The following is a 23442-nucleotide window of genomic DNA, read 5'->3' on the forward strand; positions in this document are numbered from 1 at the left end:
TAATTAGGGAAAATACCATCATTGGGAGTTTACATTCTCTATCTTATTTAAACTTCCACATTTACCTGCATGCCTTCGGTTGTGTGTTTTACTTTCATATTCTAGCTTACTAGGTTAGTTAGTAGGATTAGAACCACAATGCACATCTAGATATATATCTTGCATAGGTTTTGATAAGTATGTTTCAGAGGCCATAGTTTTAAGTTGCCTAATTCAACCCCATCTTAGGCGTCATGGTCCCTACAACACCCTTGGGACGATAGGCAAGAACTCATGTTGTGAGGGTACTAGCTTTGAATACCATCTATAACACCCTATCAAAAAATTGCAACTGGCCTAGGTCCTAACAAGGTATGGCCCCAATAAGCATAACACCTTTCTTAAACTTTCATCCTTTGTTGACGGTAGTTATCATCCATTATAAACCACCAACATAACTTGAAAAGATGCATGAAAATGATCATCAACATAGACTTAGGGTTTAAACTGACAATTTCCATGAGTTTTGGTGAATCTGTGTTTTTAGCAAGGTTTATCTAGAAAACCATCAAGGGGGATCAAATCGACAAACTTAATCACGCTTATCCATAGCAAAAACAACCTAGAAGGTTCTAGAAGACTCGAGAAGACACCACACCGAAGTGGAGGCCGAGGCGCCGCTAGGTGGGGTCAGACGGCCCTTGGGGCCCACCTGTCAACCCCCCTTTCGTATGTCGGTTCTCCATCGCCTTAAGGATTGCATCTACGCCATTTATTCTAGTTAGTTTGATCCGAGGGCTTACGATTGACACTCTGGCCTATATATACTAGCCCCTCCCACCCCCCCTTAGGTAGATTTCCATAAGTCAAGATCAGATTAGAAAGTAGGGTTTCCAAGGAGAAGAGAATAGAGCTCCAATTCTTCAAGTTCTAGTATAGGCTAGCTAGCAAGGTTCAAGTAGAGTTTGGGCTATTGCTCAGGATTCCGGATTCACCGTCTACAGGTCGGTATATCCATTGTATCCCTCTTTATTTATGACTTTGTGCTACTTCAATATTACGTTGGTATTTATTATGTTCCTAGTTTGCTTTGGTAATATACTTGATATGGTCATGATTGATGCTGAATTTATGCATTCTACACTCTAGGTCATGTGGTAGATCGTGGATGTGACACTCCCGTCGAGTCCTTTGTAGTCCACTCCCCATTTGTAGAGCAAGTAGAACCCAGTTGCGAAGGGAGTCAAGCTCATTTCTTAATCTTCCTTAGTAATGTTCCTTATGCATAGATCCAAAGTTAATTATGCTATAGATGAGAGTGTATATACTTGGGTGTACAAAAGACTTAATAAATAAGGAATGACCTAGGAATCTTTTGTTCTTAATTAAGCTCCTGCCAAGCCATACTACATTTATGAGCATCTATTTCTATCCCTAGAATACTATCAATGCCTTACACTTATCATTTATTTATCATTTGACTTACCCCTGCTATAGCATGAGAGTTAATGATCTTGTCATAAGTATGCATATTTGTCAATATCTCTTGCCACCCCATCGCTCCTCCTTGTGGATAAAATATAAATAACGATACCTGGTATACTCCTGATGAAATGCTACAATGGTATATTATCTGTGCTTTTGTGGATTACTTAATATATATATAAATTTACAAGTGTTCTTAATAATTACCAATAACACATTTCTGGCTTCATAGCTAGGGATGACAACTTAGTAAAAGGTGATGCTAAGAAATGCCAACAAGCATTTCTAGCGCCGTTGTCGGGGAGGGGCACATGGCTATAGAGAATTGATCAAATAAACACTTATTGATGAAATCATAACACCTCTGCTTTAGCAGGCTTACCCTCGTTTGTCTTTGTTCATATTTTATACAGGGTATTGCAGGATTGGTTTTGATTCATCAACAAATTCCATCAATCACAATCAAACCAATTAAAAGGAACCTCAACACCAGTTTTCTGAAGCTATGGCTGACAAGACTCTACGTGAATTCTCTGCTCAAAGTACTAAGAACATTCGCATTGGACGAACACTCCAAACTATCAACCTTGAGTTTGAGCTCAAGCCAAGCCTCACCAACATGGTGCAGGCTACTCCATTTAACGGAAAGGCACATGAAGATGCTAGTGCTCATCTTCAAAATTTCCTAGAGATTAGCAGCACAATCATCATCAAGGACATTGCTCAAGACATCATACTAGTCCTCATGTTTCCATTATCGCTAGTGGGAAGGGCAAAGCAGTGGTTCTACACCAACAAAGATGACATTAACACATGGGCAAAATATTCAAAGGCCTTTTTAGCAAAGTTCTTCACTATAGGCACTAACAGATAAGTTCTTAGGGAGAGGAATATGAAGCATTTAGAAAGTAGCTAAACACTCCAGCGCCCTATTTCCAAGTTGCTCAAAAGTCATGTTTAAATGTTTATTACATATACCATTAGTCAAGTTACAAGATCATGGTTTAGTAGAGCACTAGCAAAGCTACCCAATGCATATCCCATGGGAGACAAGGTATAAGTTCAATTCCAAGGAATCCCTATCAAGGTGACTCATGCAACATGAATTAAATGTATTAAAGTTGATAGGAAACAAGGATGATCCCATGCTATACTTGCCTTGAACAAAGTGTTCCTGCTAATCCTGCTCGTCAAAGTAATACTCTTGATCACCCGCGAATTGCTCACCATCTATAGTCGATAATCACAGCAACATACAAGCATCCAGAAGCAATCATGCATAGTAAACAAAGGCTATTGATTAGAATAGTACACCAACAGCATAAAATCAAGATGAAAAGTTGGTAAAACGACTATGAACGCACAGACGCGAAGATCACGAAAATCGGAGCTAAAACGAAAAAGTTATGAATTAAACAAGATTTCCTTTAATAAAATAATAGATTAAATCTAACCTCAAATTTTAAATGTAAAAAACATACTTAATAGTATTATGAACATGTAGATTATGCAATTATGAATCTAACACAACTTGAATGGATCAAATCGGAGTTAAAATGAAGTTTTTATGGCTAAACCAAGATTAGTGGCAAAACTGTAAATAGATGGAACTTGATTTTAGAATTTAAATTAATAAAATCAGATTTTAAACTGAGCCAGGGATGGCGGCATGATAAAGAAGAAGTACAGGGGTTCTTTAGAAAAAATACAGGGACAACGGGTTAACACATAGAAAACTTCAGCGGTCCTTTTGCAAATATGCCAGGCGGAGAGGTATTGTGAATTCTAGACCGTTGGATCAAGATCTAACGGCGCAGATCAAACGGGAGGGGGAAAGAGACGCCGGTGAGGTCGGTGGCGAGCTCCGATAGTGGTGCCTTGATTGGAGCAGGCGACACACATGGAATATGACCTACGGACCACGGCTGGACGAACCGAAGGCACCGAGAGATAAAGGATGAATCGACGAACTCACCAAGGCGATTTAACGTGTTGAAGACGATATGGAAAGCAGCGCTCGATGACGGTAGCGGTGGTGATGGCAGCGGCGCTAGGGCTTGGCATGGCATGGTGTCTCGGCGAGGTGGCTGTGGCTCTAAAGCTTGGGATGGGGAGGCACAGGCGTGGGTAGCTGGTATTTAAGGCCTAGGAAGCCTTGGGCTACACGGCAAGGATCAAGCGGCGTAGGCGGAGCAGACTACGGGGTGGCGGTGGTCGTAACCGACTTGGCCACGAGCTAGAGGGGGGAAGGCGTTGACATGCGGGACTGACTCATCAGCTTCACAGGGCACGGAAGAGGGGAACTATGCGGGCGCGGCTCGACTAGGCCGGTCTACTACGACAAGGACTGTTGGAATGGGCCGCAAGAGGGAAAGAGCGGTGCCAGGCTTGTGGGGAAGCGGGCAGCTAGGATGGAGGTAAGGCCGAGTGGGAGCTGGGCTGCTCAGGCCAAAATCCGAGAAAGGAAGAAGAAGGAAATAAAATCCTTTTTCCTATTTTTCTTAACACATTTTCAAATCCAATTTAAACTTAGATTCAATTCTTTTGCAAATTTCAATCAAACCAAAGCATCACAAAATAAATATGCAGCAGCATGGATGCACACACATGCATGTAGACTAATATTTGATTTTATTTTTAACAAAGTTATTATTTTTCTAAATTTAAATGCTCACAAAATGCATAATTAAATCATTTGCTCCTATTTTAAAATCATGCAAATTTTACGGTGTTTCAATTGTACCCCTTTTAAAATGAATCTCATCCTTGAGATTCGGATGATGCTTACTCAAAAAGCTACGGGTATGTTTTCCTCAAATCCTCTTCTCTTTCCCAAGTAGTTTTCTCTTCTGTATACCGATTCCACATAACCTTACACATCCTTATAATTCGGCTCCTCATAACCATTTTCGTTGTCTCCAAAATCTTTACCAGAAATTCCTCATATGTAAGATCTTCCTTAACTGTAAGCTCCTCCAATGGTATCTGCTCCTCATGTACACGCAAACACTTCTTTAATTGAGACATATGGAACACATCGTGTACACTTGACAAACTCTCAGGCGATTCCAACTGATAAGCCACCTCACCACATCTCTCTAAAATCTTGAAAGGCCCAATATACCTTGGTGCTAACTTTCCTTTCATGTTAAACCTTCTCACACTTCTCATTAGTGATACTTTTAGGTAAACATAATCCCCTATTTCGAAAACAAATTCTCTTCTCCGAGTGTCAGCATAAATCTTCTGTCGAGATTGTGCCACTCTCAAGTTATCCCTAATCATCCATACTTTCTCTTCCACATCTCTTAAAATATCCAGTCTGAACACTTGAGTTTCTCCTGTTTGATTCCAAAACAACAGGGTTCTACACTTTCGTCCATACAAAGCTTTGAAAGGTGTCATATTGAGAATCTTCTGATAACTGTTGTTATACGAGAACTCTGCATAAGGCAAACTCTTGTCCCAACTTGTACCATACTGCAAAGCACAAGCTCTCAACATGACCTCTAAAATCTGATTAGTTCTCTCAGTTTGTCCATCTGTCTAAGGATGATATGCTGTACTAAAATTCAACTTTGTTCCCAACAAACTATGTACTTGCTACCAAAAATGAGATGTAAATTGAGTACCTCGATCAGACACAATTTTCTTGGGAACTCCATGTAGACACACTATCTTCTCCATATATAATTGGGCCAACTTTGGTCCATTATAAGTAGTCTTGACTGGTATAAAGTGAGCAACTTTAGTTAACCGATACACTATCACCCATATTGAATCATAACCTCCCTGAGTATGTGGTAACCTGACAATGAAATCCATACTAACTTCTTCCCACTTCCATTCAGGTATCTTCATTGGTTGTAATAATCTTGTAGGTCTTTGATGTTCAGCTTTGACTCTATAACATGTATCACATAAAGCCACATATTCAGCCACATGCCTCTTAAGTCCATACTACCAATACTTCTCTTTCAGATCTAAATACATATTGGTACTCCCAGGATGAATAGAGTAAGCAGACTCATATGCCTCACAAAGAATTGCATCTAGTATAGCCTTATTCTCAGGCACACATAGTCTTTTTCCCAAACCACAGAGTTCTATTATCATCCATATGGAAATGTGGTGCCTTACCAATCACTATATTCTCCACGATTTCATTTAACCTCTTATCCTGTAACTGACCCTTGCATATCTCTAGCTCCAATGTAGGCTCTATCACCAACTCTACTGCATTAGTGATGAAACCCAAGATTAGTTGCTTAAGTTCAGCACACAACTCACTTGACATAGATGCCACTTGCACCTCATTGGCGTAACTCTTTCTACTAAGAGCATCGGTAACAATGTTCGCCTTCCCAGGATGATAGTGCACTTCCAGATCGTAATCCTTAATCAACTCCAACCATCGACGCTGTCTCATATTCAGAAACATCTAAGTGAAAATGTACTTCAGACTATTGTGATTAGTATAGATATCACTCTTATGTCCAATAAGATAGTGCCTCCATATTTTTAGAGCATGAACCAATACTTCTAACTCCCAATCATTACTGGGATAGTTTAGCTCATGCTTTCTCAACTGTTGGGATGCATAGTCCACTACTCTTCCTTCCTGCATAAGAACACATCTGATACCTTGATGAGATGCATCACCATAGATAGAAAAGTTCTTGCTCAAATCTAGCAAAAGCAATACTGGGCGGTAGTCAACCTCTTCTTCAATTCTTCAAAGTTAGCCTGGCACTTTTTAGACCACACAAACTTAGCATTCTTCTCCAACAGAGCTGTCATAGGCTTGGCTAGTTTTAGGTAGCGGGTACTTGTTCTTGATAGTAACCTCATTTAGTGACCAATAATCAACACACATCCTCTAGGTACCATCCTTCTTGTCAACAAATATAACCGGTGCTCCCCAAGGTGATGAACTAGGACGAATGAAACCTTTCTCCTGTAACTCCTTTATTTGTTTCTTAAGTTCCTCTAGTTCATTAACCCCCATTCTATATGGATGCTTAGCTATAGGTGCAGTTTTAGGTAAAAATTCAATAATAAACTCAATGTCATGGTCAGGTGGCATACCTGGCAAGTCATCGGGAAACACATCTGGAAACTCATCCACTACTGGGTCCTCCTTGTTGACGCGATCATCAAGCTAGTTCACTGTGGCTGTCGGCTGCTTCTGCACTACAACATCGACATTGATTCTATCCCCATTTGGTGCAGTCACAACAACTACCTTCTCCTTACACCAAATCAATCCTTGTTGTTGCATCATCCAATCCGTACCCAGAATCACATCAATGTCAGTTGTTCTCAACACAATAGGGCTCACTTTGAACTCTACCCCCCTTAAGGATAGACTAGTTCAAAGACAATGATAAGAAGCTTGCATACTACCTCCTAGTGAGTTTACTAATATTGGATTTTGCATGGCACATAAGGGTATGCTATGCGTTCTAAGAAATGCTTGTGACATGAATGAATGCGAAGCTCTAGAATAAAAAAGAACAATGGCAGGAGTGGAATTAACATCAAACGTACCGAGCATGACTTCTAGTTCCGCAAGCGCCGTCTCTATAGGCACATGATTCACCTTTCTCGTGTTGGGTGATGGCTTCTGAGGCATTCTTTTTGGATTACTGTGCTAACCCTGGGGTGTTAACTGATTCTGCTTCCTGGGACAATGGTTAGCATAATGCCCAACTTATCCACAATGATACCATATGTTGGGGGTGCTAGGTGCACTGGTCTTCATGGTAGTGTTATTAGATGCTCCCTGTCAAGGTGTCTGCTGGCCACTCTGCTACTGGGGACGTTGATTGCCATTCTACTACTGGTATGGTGGACGCTGCTGGTTTAGGTTGCAACTCCACTGATTAGGTGGTCCCTGGTACCTCTATTGGAAGCCTTGTTGAGGGTTGGTGTGTGGACGAGTATTACTCCTAGAGGCATGTCCCCGAAGCCTCCTCTTCTTAGCCTCCATCTCTTTGCGCTTATTATCAACAACAATAGCACGATTTACCAGCGTCTGGAAATTGGGCTATGTATTGGACATAAGCTGGAGTTGCAGATCATCATGTAGACCCTTGAGAAAGTGGCATTGCTTATCAGCAACATCAGCAACCTCATTCGGAGCATAACGTGACAACTGAGCGAATTTGTCACAATACTCAGCCACAGACATAGATCCCTATTTTAGAGCCCTGAATTCCTCCTGCTCCAGCTCTATCAATCCTTTAGGTATGTGGTAGGATCTAAAATTCTCTCTAAATTGCTGCTAGGTGACAGGAGGAGCATTAGTGGGATGTTCATACTCGAATGCCTCCCACCAGTCTTGAGCTTCTCCATGGAGTTGTCCTAACGCGTACAACACCTTCTGCTGGTCGTCGCACTGCGCTATGTTGAGTTGCTTTTCCACTACCCAAAGCCAATCATATGCTTCTAGTGGATCAGTGGCATGAGAAAACACCTGGGGTGACCCTTCAAGAATTCACCACGCTTGTCATGCGGTGCTCCACCAATTGGTTGATTCTGCTAATTCTACACAAGAGCTTGCAATAATATGTGTCTGCACTGCCAGATGCTGTTCAATAGTAGGTGGCAGTGGTGGTGGTGGATGTGGGGGAACACCTCCATGACCTCAGCCTCTTCCTCTTCTAGACATCTGACATCCAACACAAATATTCATAATTTAGAGATTTCTAAGTTATAGACACTTACAAAGATATATAATACATTCTGAAATTTTTCTAGACGAGTTCCAACATCAGCAGCTTAGTAAAACAGTCATATCTAGTGTTCCAGACATCCAAAAGAGACGTTCTTTACATGGTTGGAAATCTTAAGAAATTATTCACAACTTTTATTCAGATCACATGACCAGATTCTGTGGTTAGGTTACTCAAAAATAGAACACAACCGAATATGTTCTAGATTCTAGACTGCATAGAAACTTCAGATTGAATTAGCTATATCTCTCAAACCATATCAGATGTAGGGGTGATTCCAGAGGTATTAGGAAGATACTTAAGTCTAGTTGTTCCCATAAAAAGTTCATAATTTTTGGTCAAGTAGATTTAGATTGGCATTGAGATAAGGGAAGACTGCTCCGAAAAATAGATCTGAGAGAACAAGATGTACCAAACCCATCTATTTATTTATTGATACAAAGTTTAATATTCTTAATTATGGAACTTGCGGACATGCCCACAAAGTTCCAGCACTCATTACAAAAATTAAACTCACATATAAACATAATAATAAATCAACTAGGCACACCAAAGTTCACACCACACTACTAGAGTTGACTTGACTCAACTTGACCCATGCTACTAACGTCTTATTACATAGAAAGGAACTCCAACACCTATGGGCGACGTTTATGGGGAAGCTTCTCATAAATCCTTGGTAGGCTGAGGCTACCTCTTAAGAGTCTCCTGTTGTGCCTTTAACTGATCTTCTAGTCGCCAAATCTTCCCTACTAACTCATAGCCAAAGTGTACCATCACTTGAGTAGTTGGATCCATGCCCTGAGGGTCCATCATTGCCCATTCCAATTCAGGGTGTTGTCAAGGGAGGAATCGATATTGGTCCTCCTTCATATCCTCAAAACAGCGGCCATAGAGACCCATGCAAGCTTCAGCGGCTGCATCTTCTATGCCATCTTCAATGGTGGCATGACGAACATGATGCAAATAGCTTGCATCTAGATGATATGCTTCCTTCTCTTCATCCCTGATGGAGATGCACGCCCTACTCTTCCAATAAGTGTCCTCCAGAGGGTGCGTATGTTCTTCGTAGACATATTCCAAAGCTGCATCCCAATCAGCGTAGTAGGTCTGAAGAATGCCCATAAGTCGGTGGTGCGAAATAGAGGATTCACACCTAGACTTGTACTAGATCTTTGTAGTCCATCCCATATAGCAGGGGTAGGATGATCTTCTTGAACGGTGTCCCCTTCCTCCTCCTCATCAGACAATACAATGACCTCCACTTCTTCAGGTTCTTCTTCTTCGGGCTCTTCCTAGAATGGCTTAGGCATAGGTGCAGGTGCTGGCGAGTCAACTTCTTGCTCCTAGGGTTCCTCCTCCACACATGGCTCCATGGACTCATACAAGCCATGAGGTGGGTAGTAGCCTCTGTGTCACACCCAATTTTAAGGATAAAATTGAATGCACAAAACTCGTGTGTGCCCAGGAATCAATCACACACACAAGCTGACAAATTACATAAAGTATCATCACGGTGTCTCATAGAACAGAGTTATAATAAAACTTAGTCTTATACATCACAGCGGAAAAATAAAAAGATAATAAACTCTCGTGGGCTTCATCACAGGGAAGGTCAACTGGTTGACCACAAGCCTAATAATCCTCCGGGAAATCCTCATACCCGTTGTCTTCTGTTACCCATCCGGGATTTTTATCCAAGTAAAGAAAACAAACAAGTGTAAGTACATTCCATACTTAGCAAGCTAACATGGGGTTATGAAGCTCAAAAAGGATAGACTCAGGTTTACTGCAGTTAGCATTTTTAATAGGTCAAACTTTTATTCTCAAGTATTATCAAGTTTTGCTTAAGCTCCCATTTAATTCCCATAAGAACAAATATCGGGGTCAGGTGTACCATATATCATCATTGAACAACTTTAAATGATCATCAACAAGTAACCAGTTATTCTGTGAGTTTTTCGGGCCGCTCGTAACCGCGAGCACGGCTGTTATAACAGTTTGTTACCCTCTGCAGAGGTGGTGCACATTCACCGCGAGTCGTGATCCCCATATGCCCGAGTTAATTACTCCCATGTCACTACCAAGGTGAGCGGGCAGGGTACACTATGAAGCCATTTCATAGGTTTCCCTAACAAGTTAGGGCCGCTAGGTTTCCTTGGCAGGCAGATGTAGGAACCCCCCTTTCCTATGGCACATATCCATCGCGGCTATACTCATAGGAACAGAGGCAGCCCTATACCCAAAGTGGCAAGCCCCATTTGCGCCAAAAAGGTAACCTCTAACTAGTTAGGAAAGATCCTATTACTGAGCTAAAGTCAGAGCCATATGACTCTCTCGGTTGCACTGTCAGTCCCAGCTTTTGCCGATAGATAAGTCCTTATGGAGGGCCGGGAGCAACATGAACAAAGGTCATTTGCACTTACGCCCTATGGAACAGTTGTTATAAATCATGTTACTCACTTTGTTCCATAGTATCATTCATCACATGTATGTCAAGTTCAGTTAGAGCACTAGCAATCTACCCATATGCATTTAACCCATAGGAGACAAGGAACAGGATAAACAATCACTAGGATGTCCTTACGGGTATCAAAATTAGACACATGCAAATGAGTAATTGATTAAAGTGAAATAGGACATCAAGGAAGGCCCATGTTATACTTGCCTTGGTTCACAAACTCGTGCTGGTCCTGCTGGTCGTCGAAGAGTTCTTGGTCTCCCACGTTTTCCTCACCGTCTGAACGCGACCAACACAGCAACATACAACATTCCAAAAGCATTCATGCATGGCAAACATTCCTATCATTAGAACAGTACACCAACAGTATTGAAAACAAGATAAAATGTTTGTAAAACTAATCTATGTCTCGCTACGATCACGTCAACGCGAAGTTCACGAAAAACGGAGCTAAAATGCGAAAGTTATGATTTAAACGGGTTTTCCTATAGCCATATATTTAATTAAATCTAATCATAAAATTAAAAAGTTCTAAACTTGACTAACAGTAGCTCCAACATGTAGCTTATGAAATTACGAAGCTAACGCGATTTGAATGGATCAATTCGGAGCTAAAACGACAATTTTATAAGCGAAACAGTTCAAATGGCATTTCTGTAAATACTAAAAACGTATTTCTAACTTAAGCCGTGGAGTTTACGCTTTCCAAACGGGATTGCGCATTTGGGGAAATACGCTTTGGGCTGCGGGTTAGGACTTAGAAAAGTCCCGGGACTCTTTTGAAAAATAGCCACACGAAGGGGTATCTTCCACTGGTGGCCGTTGATCTCGCGATGTGCGGTTGAGATTAGACCGAGGAGGGAGAACAGGGGGGCTGGCCAGAACAGTACCCCAGGTGGCCAGGCGCCATGGTCGGCGGTGAAATCTCACCGGTGAGCTCGGTAAGGGGGTTTAGGGTTCGCCAAACGGGAAACCGAGTGCACCGGGGGACGCAGGGAAGGAAGGGGGTCGTAGCCATGCCGTTACGGCGACCGGGAGCGGCGGCTAGCGCGGTGGCCACCATGGCCGGCGACCATGGCTCGCGGAGCTCGCAGCCAAGGCACGAGAAGCCAAGAAACGAGAAACGAAATGCATGGGAGGAGAGGGGAGAGTACGGCGATGCTCACCGCGGTGAAAACCGGAGCGGAGGTGGCTCGGTGACGGAGGTTCACGCAGAGGCGGACGGCGGAGCTCGGAGGCCTCAGGGCGGCGGTTCTCACGGGCACGGCGATGCGAGAGGGAGCGGGGAAAAGTAGAAGGGGGGCAGCTCGGGTGTGGGCTTCGATTTAAAGAAGCCAAGCGCGAGGAGGGGGCGCTCCCACAACGCGAGAAGGCCGAGCACGGCGGCGGTTGCCTAGGCGCACGCGCGGGCGGTTGCCGAGTCACGTGGGGGTGAAGACGGCGCCGACAAGCAGGCCCGGGCGTCAGTGGTAGGGCACGGGGGGGGGGGGGCGTGGGTGGTTGCCTGGCGCGGCTGCTTGGCTGGCGTGGCTGCTGGGCCGAGCGGCTGCTGGGCTGGCGCGGCTGCTGGGCCGAGCGGCGGAAAAGGGGAGAGGGAAGCTGGGCCGACGGTTGCCAGGGAATAGCTCGCGGGCCGAAAACAAGGAAGGAGAGGAGATGTTCATTTTCCTTTTTATTTTCCAAACAAATTTTCCCAAAGGCATTTTCAAATAATTTTTTTGAATTCATTTGAACTCTAATTCAAGAACAATCATCACATGAATAAATATTGCAGCAGCATGTATGCATCAAAAGTTTCAAATCTTATAATTGATTTTTAATTCCCCAAAAATTATTAATTTCCTATAATTGAATGCACACTTATTAACATAATTAAATCAAATTTACTTATTTTAAAAGAATGAAAAATTTTGGGTGTTACAATTCTACCCCCCTTAAGATGAATCTCGTCCTCGAGATTCGGGTGATTGCTTACTCAAACAGTTGGGGATAAGTCTTTCTCAGATCCTCTTCTCTTTCCCAAGTAGCCTCATCCTCTGTATAACGATTCTACTGCACCTTGCACATCTTTACTGTTTGGCTTCTCGTAACTCTTTCGGCAGTTTCCAAGATCTTTATTGGATACTCTTCATAAGTAAGATCTTCCTTGACAACAAGTTCTTCCAAAGGAATTTGTTCTTCTGGTACCCTCAGACACTTTTTCAACTAGGAAACATGGAACACGTCATGCACACCGGACAAGCTCTCAGGCAGTTCCAACTGATAAACTACTTCTCCACGTCTCTCTAGGATCTTAAAAGGTCCTATATACCTTGGTGCTAACTTTCCCTTCATATTGAATCTTCTCACACTTCTCATTGGTGACACTTTCAAGTACACATAATCACCAATCTCGAAAGTCAGCTCTCTTCTGCGGGTATCAGCGTAACTCTTCTGTCGAGACAGAGCTACTCTCAAATTGTCTCTAATCATTCTCACTTGTTCTTTCGCGTTTCTAAGGACATCGGGACCAAACACTTGAGTTTCTCCTGTCTGATTCCAGAACAAAGGCGTTCTACACTTACATCCATACAACGCCTCGAAAGGTGCCATCTTGAGGCTCTTTTGATAACTGTTGTTGTATGAGAACTCTGCGTAAGGTAGACTCTTATCCCAACTATCACCATACTGAAGTGCACAGGCTCTCAACATATCTTCCAAAATCTGGTTGATCCTTTCAGTCTGTCCATCAGTTTGCGAGTGGTACGCAGAACTGAAATTCAACTTTGTTCCCAAAGATCTATGTACTTTATGCCAGAATTGCGATGTAAATTGGGTGCCTCTATCCGACACAATTTTCTTGGGAACACCATGTAAGCACACTATTCTTTCCATGTACAACTCTGCTAATCTTGCACCATTATAGGTAGTCTTGACTGGTAAAAAGTGAGCAACCTTGGTGAGTCGATCCACTATTACCCATATAGAGTCATAACCTCTTTGAGTGCGGGGTAATCCTACGATAAAGTCCATACCAACTTCTTCCCATTTCCATTCAGGAATCTTCATTGGTTGTAGTAACCCTGCAGGTCTTTGATGCTCAGCTTTCACTCTTTGACAAGTGTCACACAAAGCCACATATTCTGCCACATCTCTCTTCAAACCATACCACCAATACTTTTCTTTGAGATCCAAGTACATCTTGGTACTTCCAGGATGTATAGAATAAGCAGACTCATGGGCCTCTTGCAGAATTGCATCATGAATAGCTTTCACTTCAGGTACACATATCCTTTTTCTGAACCAAAGAGTTCCATTCTCATCCATTCTGAATCCGGGTGCCTTTCCAAGCACTACATTCTCTGCTATCTCCTTAAGTTTTTCATCCTCCAATTGTCCTTTGCGTATCTCCTGCTCTAATGTAGGCTCTATCACCAATTCCATTGCATTAGTGACCAGGCTCAAGTTGAGATACTCCATTTCAGCACACAACTCTGCTGACATAGATGTTATCTGAATTCCATTGGCATAGCTCTTTCTGCTAAGTGCATCAGCTACGACGTTTGCCTTTCCCGGGTGATAATGCACTTCCAAATCATAGTCTTTGATCAATTCCAACCAGCGACGTTGTCTTAGATTCAGATCTGATTGGGTAAAGGTATACTTCAAACTCTTATGATCAGTATAGATATCACTCTTATGTCCAATCAGATAATGTCTCCAGATCTTTAAAGCATGAACCACCGCTGCCAATTCCAAGTCATGAGTAGGATAATTCAACTCATGCTTCCTTAGTTGTCTAGATGCATATGCAACCACTCTTCCTTCTTGCATAAGCACACATCCAAGACCCAAACGGGATGCATCACAATATATAGAGAAGTTCTTACTTAAATCGGGCAAAATTAATACTGGAGCTGTAGTCAATCTCTTCTTTAACTCTTCAAAGTTTGCCTGGCATTTATCCGACCATACATACTTAGCATTCTTTTCCAACAGAGCTGTCATAGGCTTGGCTAGCTTGGAAAAGCCTTCAATGAACCTTTGGTAATAACCAGCTAATCCCAAAAAGCTACGAATCTCACTTACAGTTGTTGGTGGTTTTCAATTCAGTACATCCTGCACTTTGCCTGGATCCACTGCTATTCCACCATTGGAGACAACATGACCCAGAAAAGAGACTTCCTTTAACCAAAACTCACACTTGCTCTGCTTAGCGTACAACTTATGTTCTCTAAGCTTTTGCAAGACCATCCTTATGTGTTCCGCATGTTCTTCTTCAGTCTTGGAGAATATAGTATGTCATCTATGAATACTACCACAAATTTATCCAGAAACTCCATGAACACCTTATTCATCAGATACATGAAGTATGCGGGTGCATTGGTCAATCCAAAAGACATAACGGTGTACTCATATAATCCGTACTGTGTAGTGAATGCTGTCTTGGGTATGTCTAAGTTCTGAATCTTAAGCTGATGATAACCAGATCGGAGATCAATCTTGGAGAACACATGAGCTCCTCTCAACTGATCAAACAAATCATCAATCCTAGGCAAAGGGTATTTATTCTTGATGGTAACCTCATTAAGTGAGCGGTAATCCACACACATCCGTTGACTACCATCCTTCTTATCCACAAAGATCACAGGTGCCCCCATGGGGAAGAACTGGGGCGTATGAAACCTTTTTCTTGCAACTCTTTTAGTTGTTTCTTAAGCTCTTCTAATTCATTAACTCCCATTCTATATGGGCGTTTAGCTATTGGTGCAGTTCCAGGTAATAATTCAATAATGAATTCAATGTCTCGGTTAGGTGGCATACCTGGCAAGTCATCGAGGAAGACATCCGGGAACTCCTCCACGACACGATCTTGTTCATTGACTTCACCATCTAGCTAGTTCACTGTGGCTGTAGGCTGAGCTTGCACTACCACTTCTACACAGATTCTATCCCCATTGAGTGATGTCACAACCACAGATTTCTCCTGACACTGAATCACTGCCCGGTGTTGTTTCATCCAATCCATTCCCAGAATAAGATCGATTCCCGCTGTTCTCAACACAATAGGCTTCACTTTGAAGTCTACCCCCCTTAAGGAAATGCTAGTTGAGGGGCTCCAATAAGAAGCGGGCATACTACCTCTCGGGGAATTCACTAGTATGGGGTTTTTCATGGCACACAAAGGTATGCTATGCATTCTAACAAAAGCTTGGGAGATAAAAGAATGCGAAGCACCAGAATCAAAAAGTACGGTAGCAGAAATAGAGTTGACGCTGAACGTACCCAACATGACCTCAGGCGTCTCCTGAGCTACATCAGATGACACATAGTTCACCTTCGCTGTGAGAGGTGGTCGGGCGTTGAACTTCTGATTATTGGTCTGGTTCTGAGGTGCTTGTTGGTTCTGCTTCTTAGGACACTGATGAGCATAGTGCCCTACTTCTCCACATCGGTAGCAGGCATTGGGATTGTTGGGTGCACTACTCTTCACAGGAGCATTGTTAGGCACTCCCTGGCGTGTTGCAGGATTGTTGGTCTGTTGCGGGGGACGCTGATTCCCAAACTATTGCTAATACTGAGGGCGTTGCTGGAACTGGTTTCGCTGAGGATACTAACCATGGTTTCCCTGGTGAGTTGGTCCTTGATTCCTCTGCTAGAAACCTTGCTGGGGATAAGCACGTGGGCGAGTGTTGCTTCCAGAAGCTTGCCCTTGGAGCCTTCTCTTCTTAGCTTCCATCTCCTTGCGCTTATCATCAATCACGATTGCATTCACCAAAGACTGGAAGTTAGGATAAGTATTAGACATCAGCTGGAGCTGCAGTCCATCATAGAGTCCCTTGAGGAAACGGCGTTGCTTATCCTTGTCATCTGCTACATCATTAGGAGCGTAGCGTGATAGTTGTGCGAACTTGTCCCGATACTCCGCCACGGTCATTGATCCTTGCTTGAGAGATCTGAATTCTTCCTGCTTCAGTTCCACTAGTCCATCAGGAATATGGTATGACCGGAAACTATCCTTGAATTCCTGCCAAGTGATAGCAGGAGCATTGTTGGGACGTCCAAACTAGAATGATTCCCACCAATCCTGAGCAGCTCCTTGGAGTTGCCCGGAAGCGTACAACACCTTCTCAAGGTCGTTGCATTGTGCTATGTTCAGTTGTTTCTCCACAGCACGCAACCAATCATCGGCCTCCATAGGGTCTGATGCATGGGTGAACACCGGTGGACGACCCTTCATAAACTCTCCATGCTTATCTCTAACCTGGACAGGCGGTGGCCCTCTTGCAAGTTCATTGTCTAAGCGCTACATCATAGCTTGCATCAGCTGCGCTTGCATTCCCAATATCTGTTCCATGGTCACAGGTGGCGGTGGTGGATTTATGAGAGCATCACGCCCACGACTGCGGCCTCTGCCTCTTCCTCCTCTTGTGGCCATCTGTTTTCTAACAAATGTGCAAAATTTAGAGATTTTTCCAATTATAGAGAGCTTATAAAAGATAAGACACAATGCTGAGAATTTTCTGGACAAGATTCAAATTCAGCAGTTCAGTAAAACTGTTATAACTCGAGTTTCAGAGATCCAACAGAGGTGTACCAAGATTTGTTAGAAAGCTTAGGACATCAGCTACAACTTTCATTTAGACCACTTTTACAGATTCGGACTCACACATAGTCAAAAGTAGAGCTAAACCGAAACTGTTCTAAGTTCCAGACAGCGCAGGAACATCATCTTGTGACAGCTAGATCTCCCAAACCTGAACAGCTATTGACGTGATTTCAAAGACACTTGAAAGATACGGAGGTCTAGTTATCTCCACAAAAATTTCAGAATTTTTATCATCCCAGATTTTGAGATATCAGATAAAGAACACAGGCTGCTCCAGAAATCAGCACAGCAGAGATAAGATAAAGCGAAACATCTGCATTAAGATTTCATTCTAACCTAAAAGTTCCAATCTAAGGAAGTTGTGGACTTGCCCACAAACTTCCAGCAATCAAGCAAAATACCAAATCAACCAAGTTCACAAATTAAACATCTAATCAACCAAGTTCACAAGACCAACAAGACTAAATAAGAACACGAACTAACGACGTGGTAATCTAGATCAAGGCACCTAACACCTATGGAGCGGTGTCAATCATGGTGAAGGACCGGCGCTTCTTCTTGTAGATGGAAGGCTGTCCAAGTTGTGCTCGAAGTTCATCCACTTGTTTCTGAAGACGTCTCTGCGCCCTCTGAGATGCACGCAGTTCTCCTTTGACTTCATCATCCACTCCCTGCATAGCGTGGACATGCTGCACCGTTGCCTCTAGAGTTGGGTCATTCTCTGGTGGAGCCAAAACCTGCCAAACACCCTCATGATCATTTCGAGGAAGGAACCTGAAGCGATCCTCCCTCATGGCCTCAAAGCGACGACCATGGTAGTGGATGTAGGCATTCTGTGCTGCATCCTCCATGCCATCCAAAGCATGGGCTCTCCTGGCAGGGGCACAGTGGACAGTCTCCACCTCATGTCCATTAATGATATCGTTCCATGCGGTGACCACCAGCTCTACCTTCCAGAAGGTAGCCTCCAATGGGTGCTTGTACTTGGCGTAGTGGTAGCTGATGGAGGCGTGCAAGTCGAGGAAGTAGTCGTCCAGCACGTGGGTGAGGAGAGTGTGGTAGTAGGCTGTCTCTGGAGCTGGCTTGAAGTAGTACTTGCACTTCCAGCCAATCTCCTCTTCCTCCACGGGGGCAGCTGGGGATGGTGCAGGTGTAGGGGAAGTAGCCGTCGACTCCTCAGGTGTAGCTACCACAGGGTAGAGTAGCACGGCGACTGGTGTAGGAGTAGGTGTAGGCGTCGGTGTAGCCATCTCCTCGTCGTCAGAGATGATCACAATCTCCCTCTCCGCCGGTGGGGCACGCAGGGTGAACATGGCACGATAGCCGGCGGTGCTGAGTCGAGCAGTCTTCGGATTATGAGACATCTATAGATTTAAAGTGAGATAAAATTAGAATCAACAATTTTAAATAATAGATTAAGGTATGAAAAGCATAAATGTTTTAATAAAATAACAAGAATAAGTCAGTAAGCAAGAAACCAGAGGAGCAAAGATGCTAAAACGACTATTTTCTAACTAGGCTTGCGTCCTACAGTCAACATGGCTTTGATACCAATTTGTCACACCCAATTTTAAGGATAAAATTGAATGCACAAAACTCATGTGTGCCCAGGAATCAATCACACACACAAGCTGACAAATTACATAAAGTATCATCACGGTGTCTCATAGAACAGAGTTATAATAAAACTTAGTCTTATACATCACAGCGGAAAGATAAAAAGATAATAAACTCTCGTGGGCTTCATCATAGGGAAGGTCAACTGGTTGACCACAAGCCTAATAATCCTCCGAGAAATCCTCATACCCGTTGTCATCTGTTACCCATCCGGGATTTTTATCCAAGTAAAGAAAACAAACAAGTGTAAGTACATTCCGTACTTAGCAAGCTAACATGGGGTTATGAAGCTCAAAAAGGATAGACTCAGGTTTACTGCAGTTAGCATTTTTAATAGGTCAAACTTTTATTCTCAAGTATTATCAAGTTTTGCTTAAGCTCCCATTTAATTCCCATAAGAACAAATATCGGGGTCAGGTGTACCATATATCATCATTGAACAACTTTAAATGATCATCAACAAGTAACCAGTTATTCTATGAGTTTTCCGGGCCGCTCGTAACCGCAAGCACGGCTGTTATAACAGTTTGTTACCCTCTGCAGAGGTGGTGCACATTCACCGCGAGTCGTGATCCCCATATGCCCGAGTTAATTACTCCCATGTCACTACCAAGGTGAGCGGGCAGGGTACACTATGAAGCCATTTCATAGGTTTCCCTAATAAGTTAGGGCCGCTAGGTTTCCTTGGCAGGCAGATGTAGGAACCCCCCTTTCCTATGGCACATATCCATCGCGGCTATACTCATAGGAACAGAGGCAGCCCTATACCCAAAGTGGCAAGCCCCATTTGCGCCAAAAAGGTAACCTCTAACTAGTTAGGAAAGATCCTATTACTGAGCTAAAGTCAGAGCCATATAACTCTCCTGGTTGCACTATCAGTCCCAGCTTTTGCCGACAGATAAGTCCTTATGGAGGGCCGGGAGCAACATGAACAAAGGTCATTTGCACTTACGCCCTATGGAACAGTTGTTATAAATCATGTTACTCACTTTGTTCCATAGTATCATTCATCACATGTATGTCAAGTTCAGTTAGAGCACTAGCAATCTACCCATATGCATTTAACCCATAGGAGACAAGGAACAGGATAAACAATCACTAGGATGTCCTTACGGGTATCAAAATTAGACACATGCAAATGAGTAATTGATTAAAGTGAAATAGGACATCAAGGAAGGCCCATGTTATACTTGCCTTGGTTCACAAACTCGTGCTGGTCCTGCTGGTCATCGAAGAGTTCTTGGTCTCCCACGTTTTCCTCACCGTCTGAACGCGACCAACACAGCAACATACAACATTCCAAAAGCATTCATGCAAGGCAAACATTCCTATCATTAGAACAGTACACCAACAGTATTGAAAACAAGATAAAATGTTTGTAAAACTAATCTACGTCTCACTACGATCACGTCAACGCGAAGTTCATGAAAAACGGAGCTAAAATGCAAAAGTTATGATTTAAACGGGTTTTCCTATAGCCATATATTTAATTAAATCTAATCATGAAATTAGAAAGTTCTAAACTTGACTAACAGTAGCTCCAACATGTAGCTTATGAAATTACGAAGCTAACGCGATTTGAATGGATCAATTCGGAGCTAAAACGACAATTTTATAAGCGAAACAGTTCAAATGGCATTTCTGTAAATACTGAAAATGTATTTCTGACTTAAGCCGTGGAGTTTACGCTTTCCAAACGGGATTGCGCATTCGGGGAAATATGCTTTGGGCTGCGGGTTAGGACTTAGAAAAGTCCAGGGACTCTTTTGAAAAATAGCCACGCGAAGGGGTATCTTCCACTGGTGGCCGTTGATCTCGCGATGTGCGGTTGAGATTAGACCGAGGAGGGAGAATAGGGGGGGCTGGTTGGAACAGTACCCCAGGCGGCCAGGCACCATGGTCGATGGCGAAATCTCACCGGTGAGCTCGGTTAGGGGGGCTAGGGTTCGCCAAACGGGAAACCGAGTGCACCGGGGGACGCGGGGAAGGAAGGGGGTCGCGGCCATGCCGTTACGGTGGCCGGGAGCGGCGGCTAGCACGGTGGCCGCCATGGCCGGCGACCATGGCTCGCGGAGCTCGCGGCCAAGGTATGAGAAGCCAAGAAACGAGAAACGAAACGCATGGGAGGAGAGGGGAGAGTACGGCGATGCTCACCGCGGTGAAAACCGGAGCGGAGGCGGACGGTGGAGCTCGGAGGCCTCGGGGCGGCGGTTCTCACGGGCACGGCGACGCGAGAGGGAGCGGGGAAAAGCAGAAGGGGGGCGGCTCAGGTGCGGGCTTCGATTTAAAGAAGGCAGGCGCGAGGAGGGGGCGCTCCCACGACGCGAGAAGGCCGGGCGCGGCGGCGGTTGCCCAGGCGCACGCGCGGGCAGTTGCCGAGTCGCGCGGGGGTGAAGACGGTGCCGACAAGCGGGCCCGGGCGTCAGCGGCAGGGCATGGGGGGGCATGGGCGGTTGCCTGGCGCGGCTGCTGGGCTGGCGCGGCTGCTGGGCCGAGCGGCTGCTGGGCTGGCGCGGCTGCTGGGCCGAGCGGCGGAAAAGGGGAGAGGGAAGCTGGGCCGGCGGTTGCCAGGGAATAGCTCGCGGGCCGAAAACAAGGAAGGAGAGGAGATGTTCATTTTTCCTTTTTATTTTCCAAACAAATTTTCCCAAAGGCATTTTCAAATAATTTTTTTTGAATTCATTTGAACTCTAATTCAAGAACAATCATCACATGAATAAATATTGCAGCAGCATGTATGCATCAAAAGTTTCAAATCTTATAATTGATTTTTAATTCCCCAAAAATTATTAATTTCCTATAATTGAATGCACACTTATTAACATAATTAAATCAAATTTACTTATTTTAAAAGAATGAAAAATTTTGGGTGTTACACTCTGGTGCTGATGCGAGTGGTTTTATTGGCACGAGGCATCTACAGAATTGGATTTAGTCTTATTAGAAACAATAATTTTCATAACAGAGTGAGGCAAAAGAAGCATAAAATTTAGCAATTAACAAGAGTGAGATGGGAAGCATGAAATGAGTGAAGCAAAAAATGCTAAAACGGCCATTGCTAACTAGGCTTGCGTCCTACAATCAACACGACTTTGATACCAATCTGTCACACCCGATTTTAAGGATAAAATGGGATGCATAATCTTATGTGCGCCCAGAGATCAATCACACACATAAGCCGGCAAATTATAAATACTATCATCACAAGTACTTATTACATCACGAATAATAAGACATAGTCTTCACATAAATATAGCGGAAGTATAAAGAAAAATCTCTCATGGAAGCTCCATATCACAGGGACGTCAACTGGTTGATCACATGCCCAGTAATCCTTAGGAAAGTCGTCATTACCATAGCTATCTGTTACGCATCTAGGATTTTTATCCAAATAATGAAAATAAACAAGCGTAAGTACGTGTCATACTCAACAAGTGTAACATGGGGTTCATGAGGCTCAAAAGGCTTGACACAGGTTTAACAACATTCAGCTTTTAATTGTTACAATTTTAGCATAAGAGTAGCAACAAACTGTTTTAATCCCAAAGTAAAACACATGATCAATGTAAACACGAATAATGAATAGCATAAACGGATAATTCTTAGTGATCATCTATTCCATAAGGGTTCCAAGGCCCTCGTGACCGTGAGCATGACTGATATACCAGTTTTACACTTTGCAGAGGTTGTACACTTTCACTGTGAGTCATAGTACACATATGCCTGGGTTTATAACTCCCAAAATACTCCCAAGGTGAGCAGGCAGGGTTCACTATGAAGTCTTTGAAAGGTTCATTTAAAAAGCTAGGGCCATTAGATTCACTCGGCAAACAGATGTAGAGCCCCCCCGTCCTGATGGCACATTAACGCGCAGTCTATACTCATAGGGATAGAGGTTGCACTATACCTGATTCGGCAAGCCATTCTTACGCCAATAAAGGTAACCACTAACAAGCTAGAAAAGGTCCTCATACTGAGCTAAAGCCCGAGCCATGTAGCCCTCACAGCTGTACTATAATTCCAGGATGATCACTTACAGATAAGTCCTTAGGGAGAGGAATCTAGAGCATTTAGAAAGTAGCAAAACACTCCAGACCCCTATTTCCAAGTTGCTAAATAGTCATACCCATATGCCCGGGTTAATTACTCACAAAACACTTCCAAGGTGAGTAGGTAGGGTTCACTATGAAGCCTTTCAAAGGTTTGTCTAACAAGTTAGGGCCATTAGATTCACTCGACAAATAGATATAGGAACCCTCCAATCGAATGGCACAATTCCATCACGGCTATACACATCAGAGTAGAGGCTATCCTATACCCGATTCGTCAAGCCATTCTTATGCCATAAAGGTAACCACTAACAAGCTAGAAAAGGTCCTCATACTGAGCTAAAGGTAGAGCCATGTGGCCCTCACAGCTGTATTGTAAGTCTCGGATGATCACTTACAGATAAGTCCTTAGGGAGAGGAATCTAAAGCATTTAGAAAGTAGCTAAACACTCCAGCCCCCATTTTTCCAAGTTGCTAAAAGCCATGTTTTAATGTTTATTGCATATACCATTGGTCAAGTTACAA

The 23442-nt window shown here is 43.5% G+C and overlaps 1 protein-coding gene across 1 annotated transcript; it reads left to right on the top strand.

Moving 5' to 3' along the window:
* The first annotated feature begins 21014 nt into the window (after nucleotides 1–21014).
* Nucleotides 21015–21446, top strand: LOC136491643 (uncharacterized). Its single transcript, XM_066487923.1, has one exon. It carries the CDS (start codon nucleotides 21015–21017, stop codon nucleotides 21444–21446), a length of 432 nt encoding a protein of 143 aa, XP_066344020.1.
* Nucleotides 21447–23442: the final 1996 nt, after the last annotated feature.

The sequence above is a fragment of the Miscanthus floridulus genome, chromosome 11 (assembly GCF_019320115.1).
Source record: "Miscanthus floridulus cultivar M001 chromosome 11, ASM1932011v1, whole genome shotgun sequence".
Classification (NCBI taxonomy): Eukaryota; Viridiplantae; Streptophyta; class Magnoliopsida; order Poales; family Poaceae; genus Miscanthus; species Miscanthus floridulus.

Excerpts from the sequence above, each read along its gene's own strand:
- LOC136491643 (XM_066487923.1), top strand. The coding sequence starts at position 21,015 with ATGCTCACCGCGGTGAAAACCGGAGCGGAGGCGGACGGTGGAGCTCGG.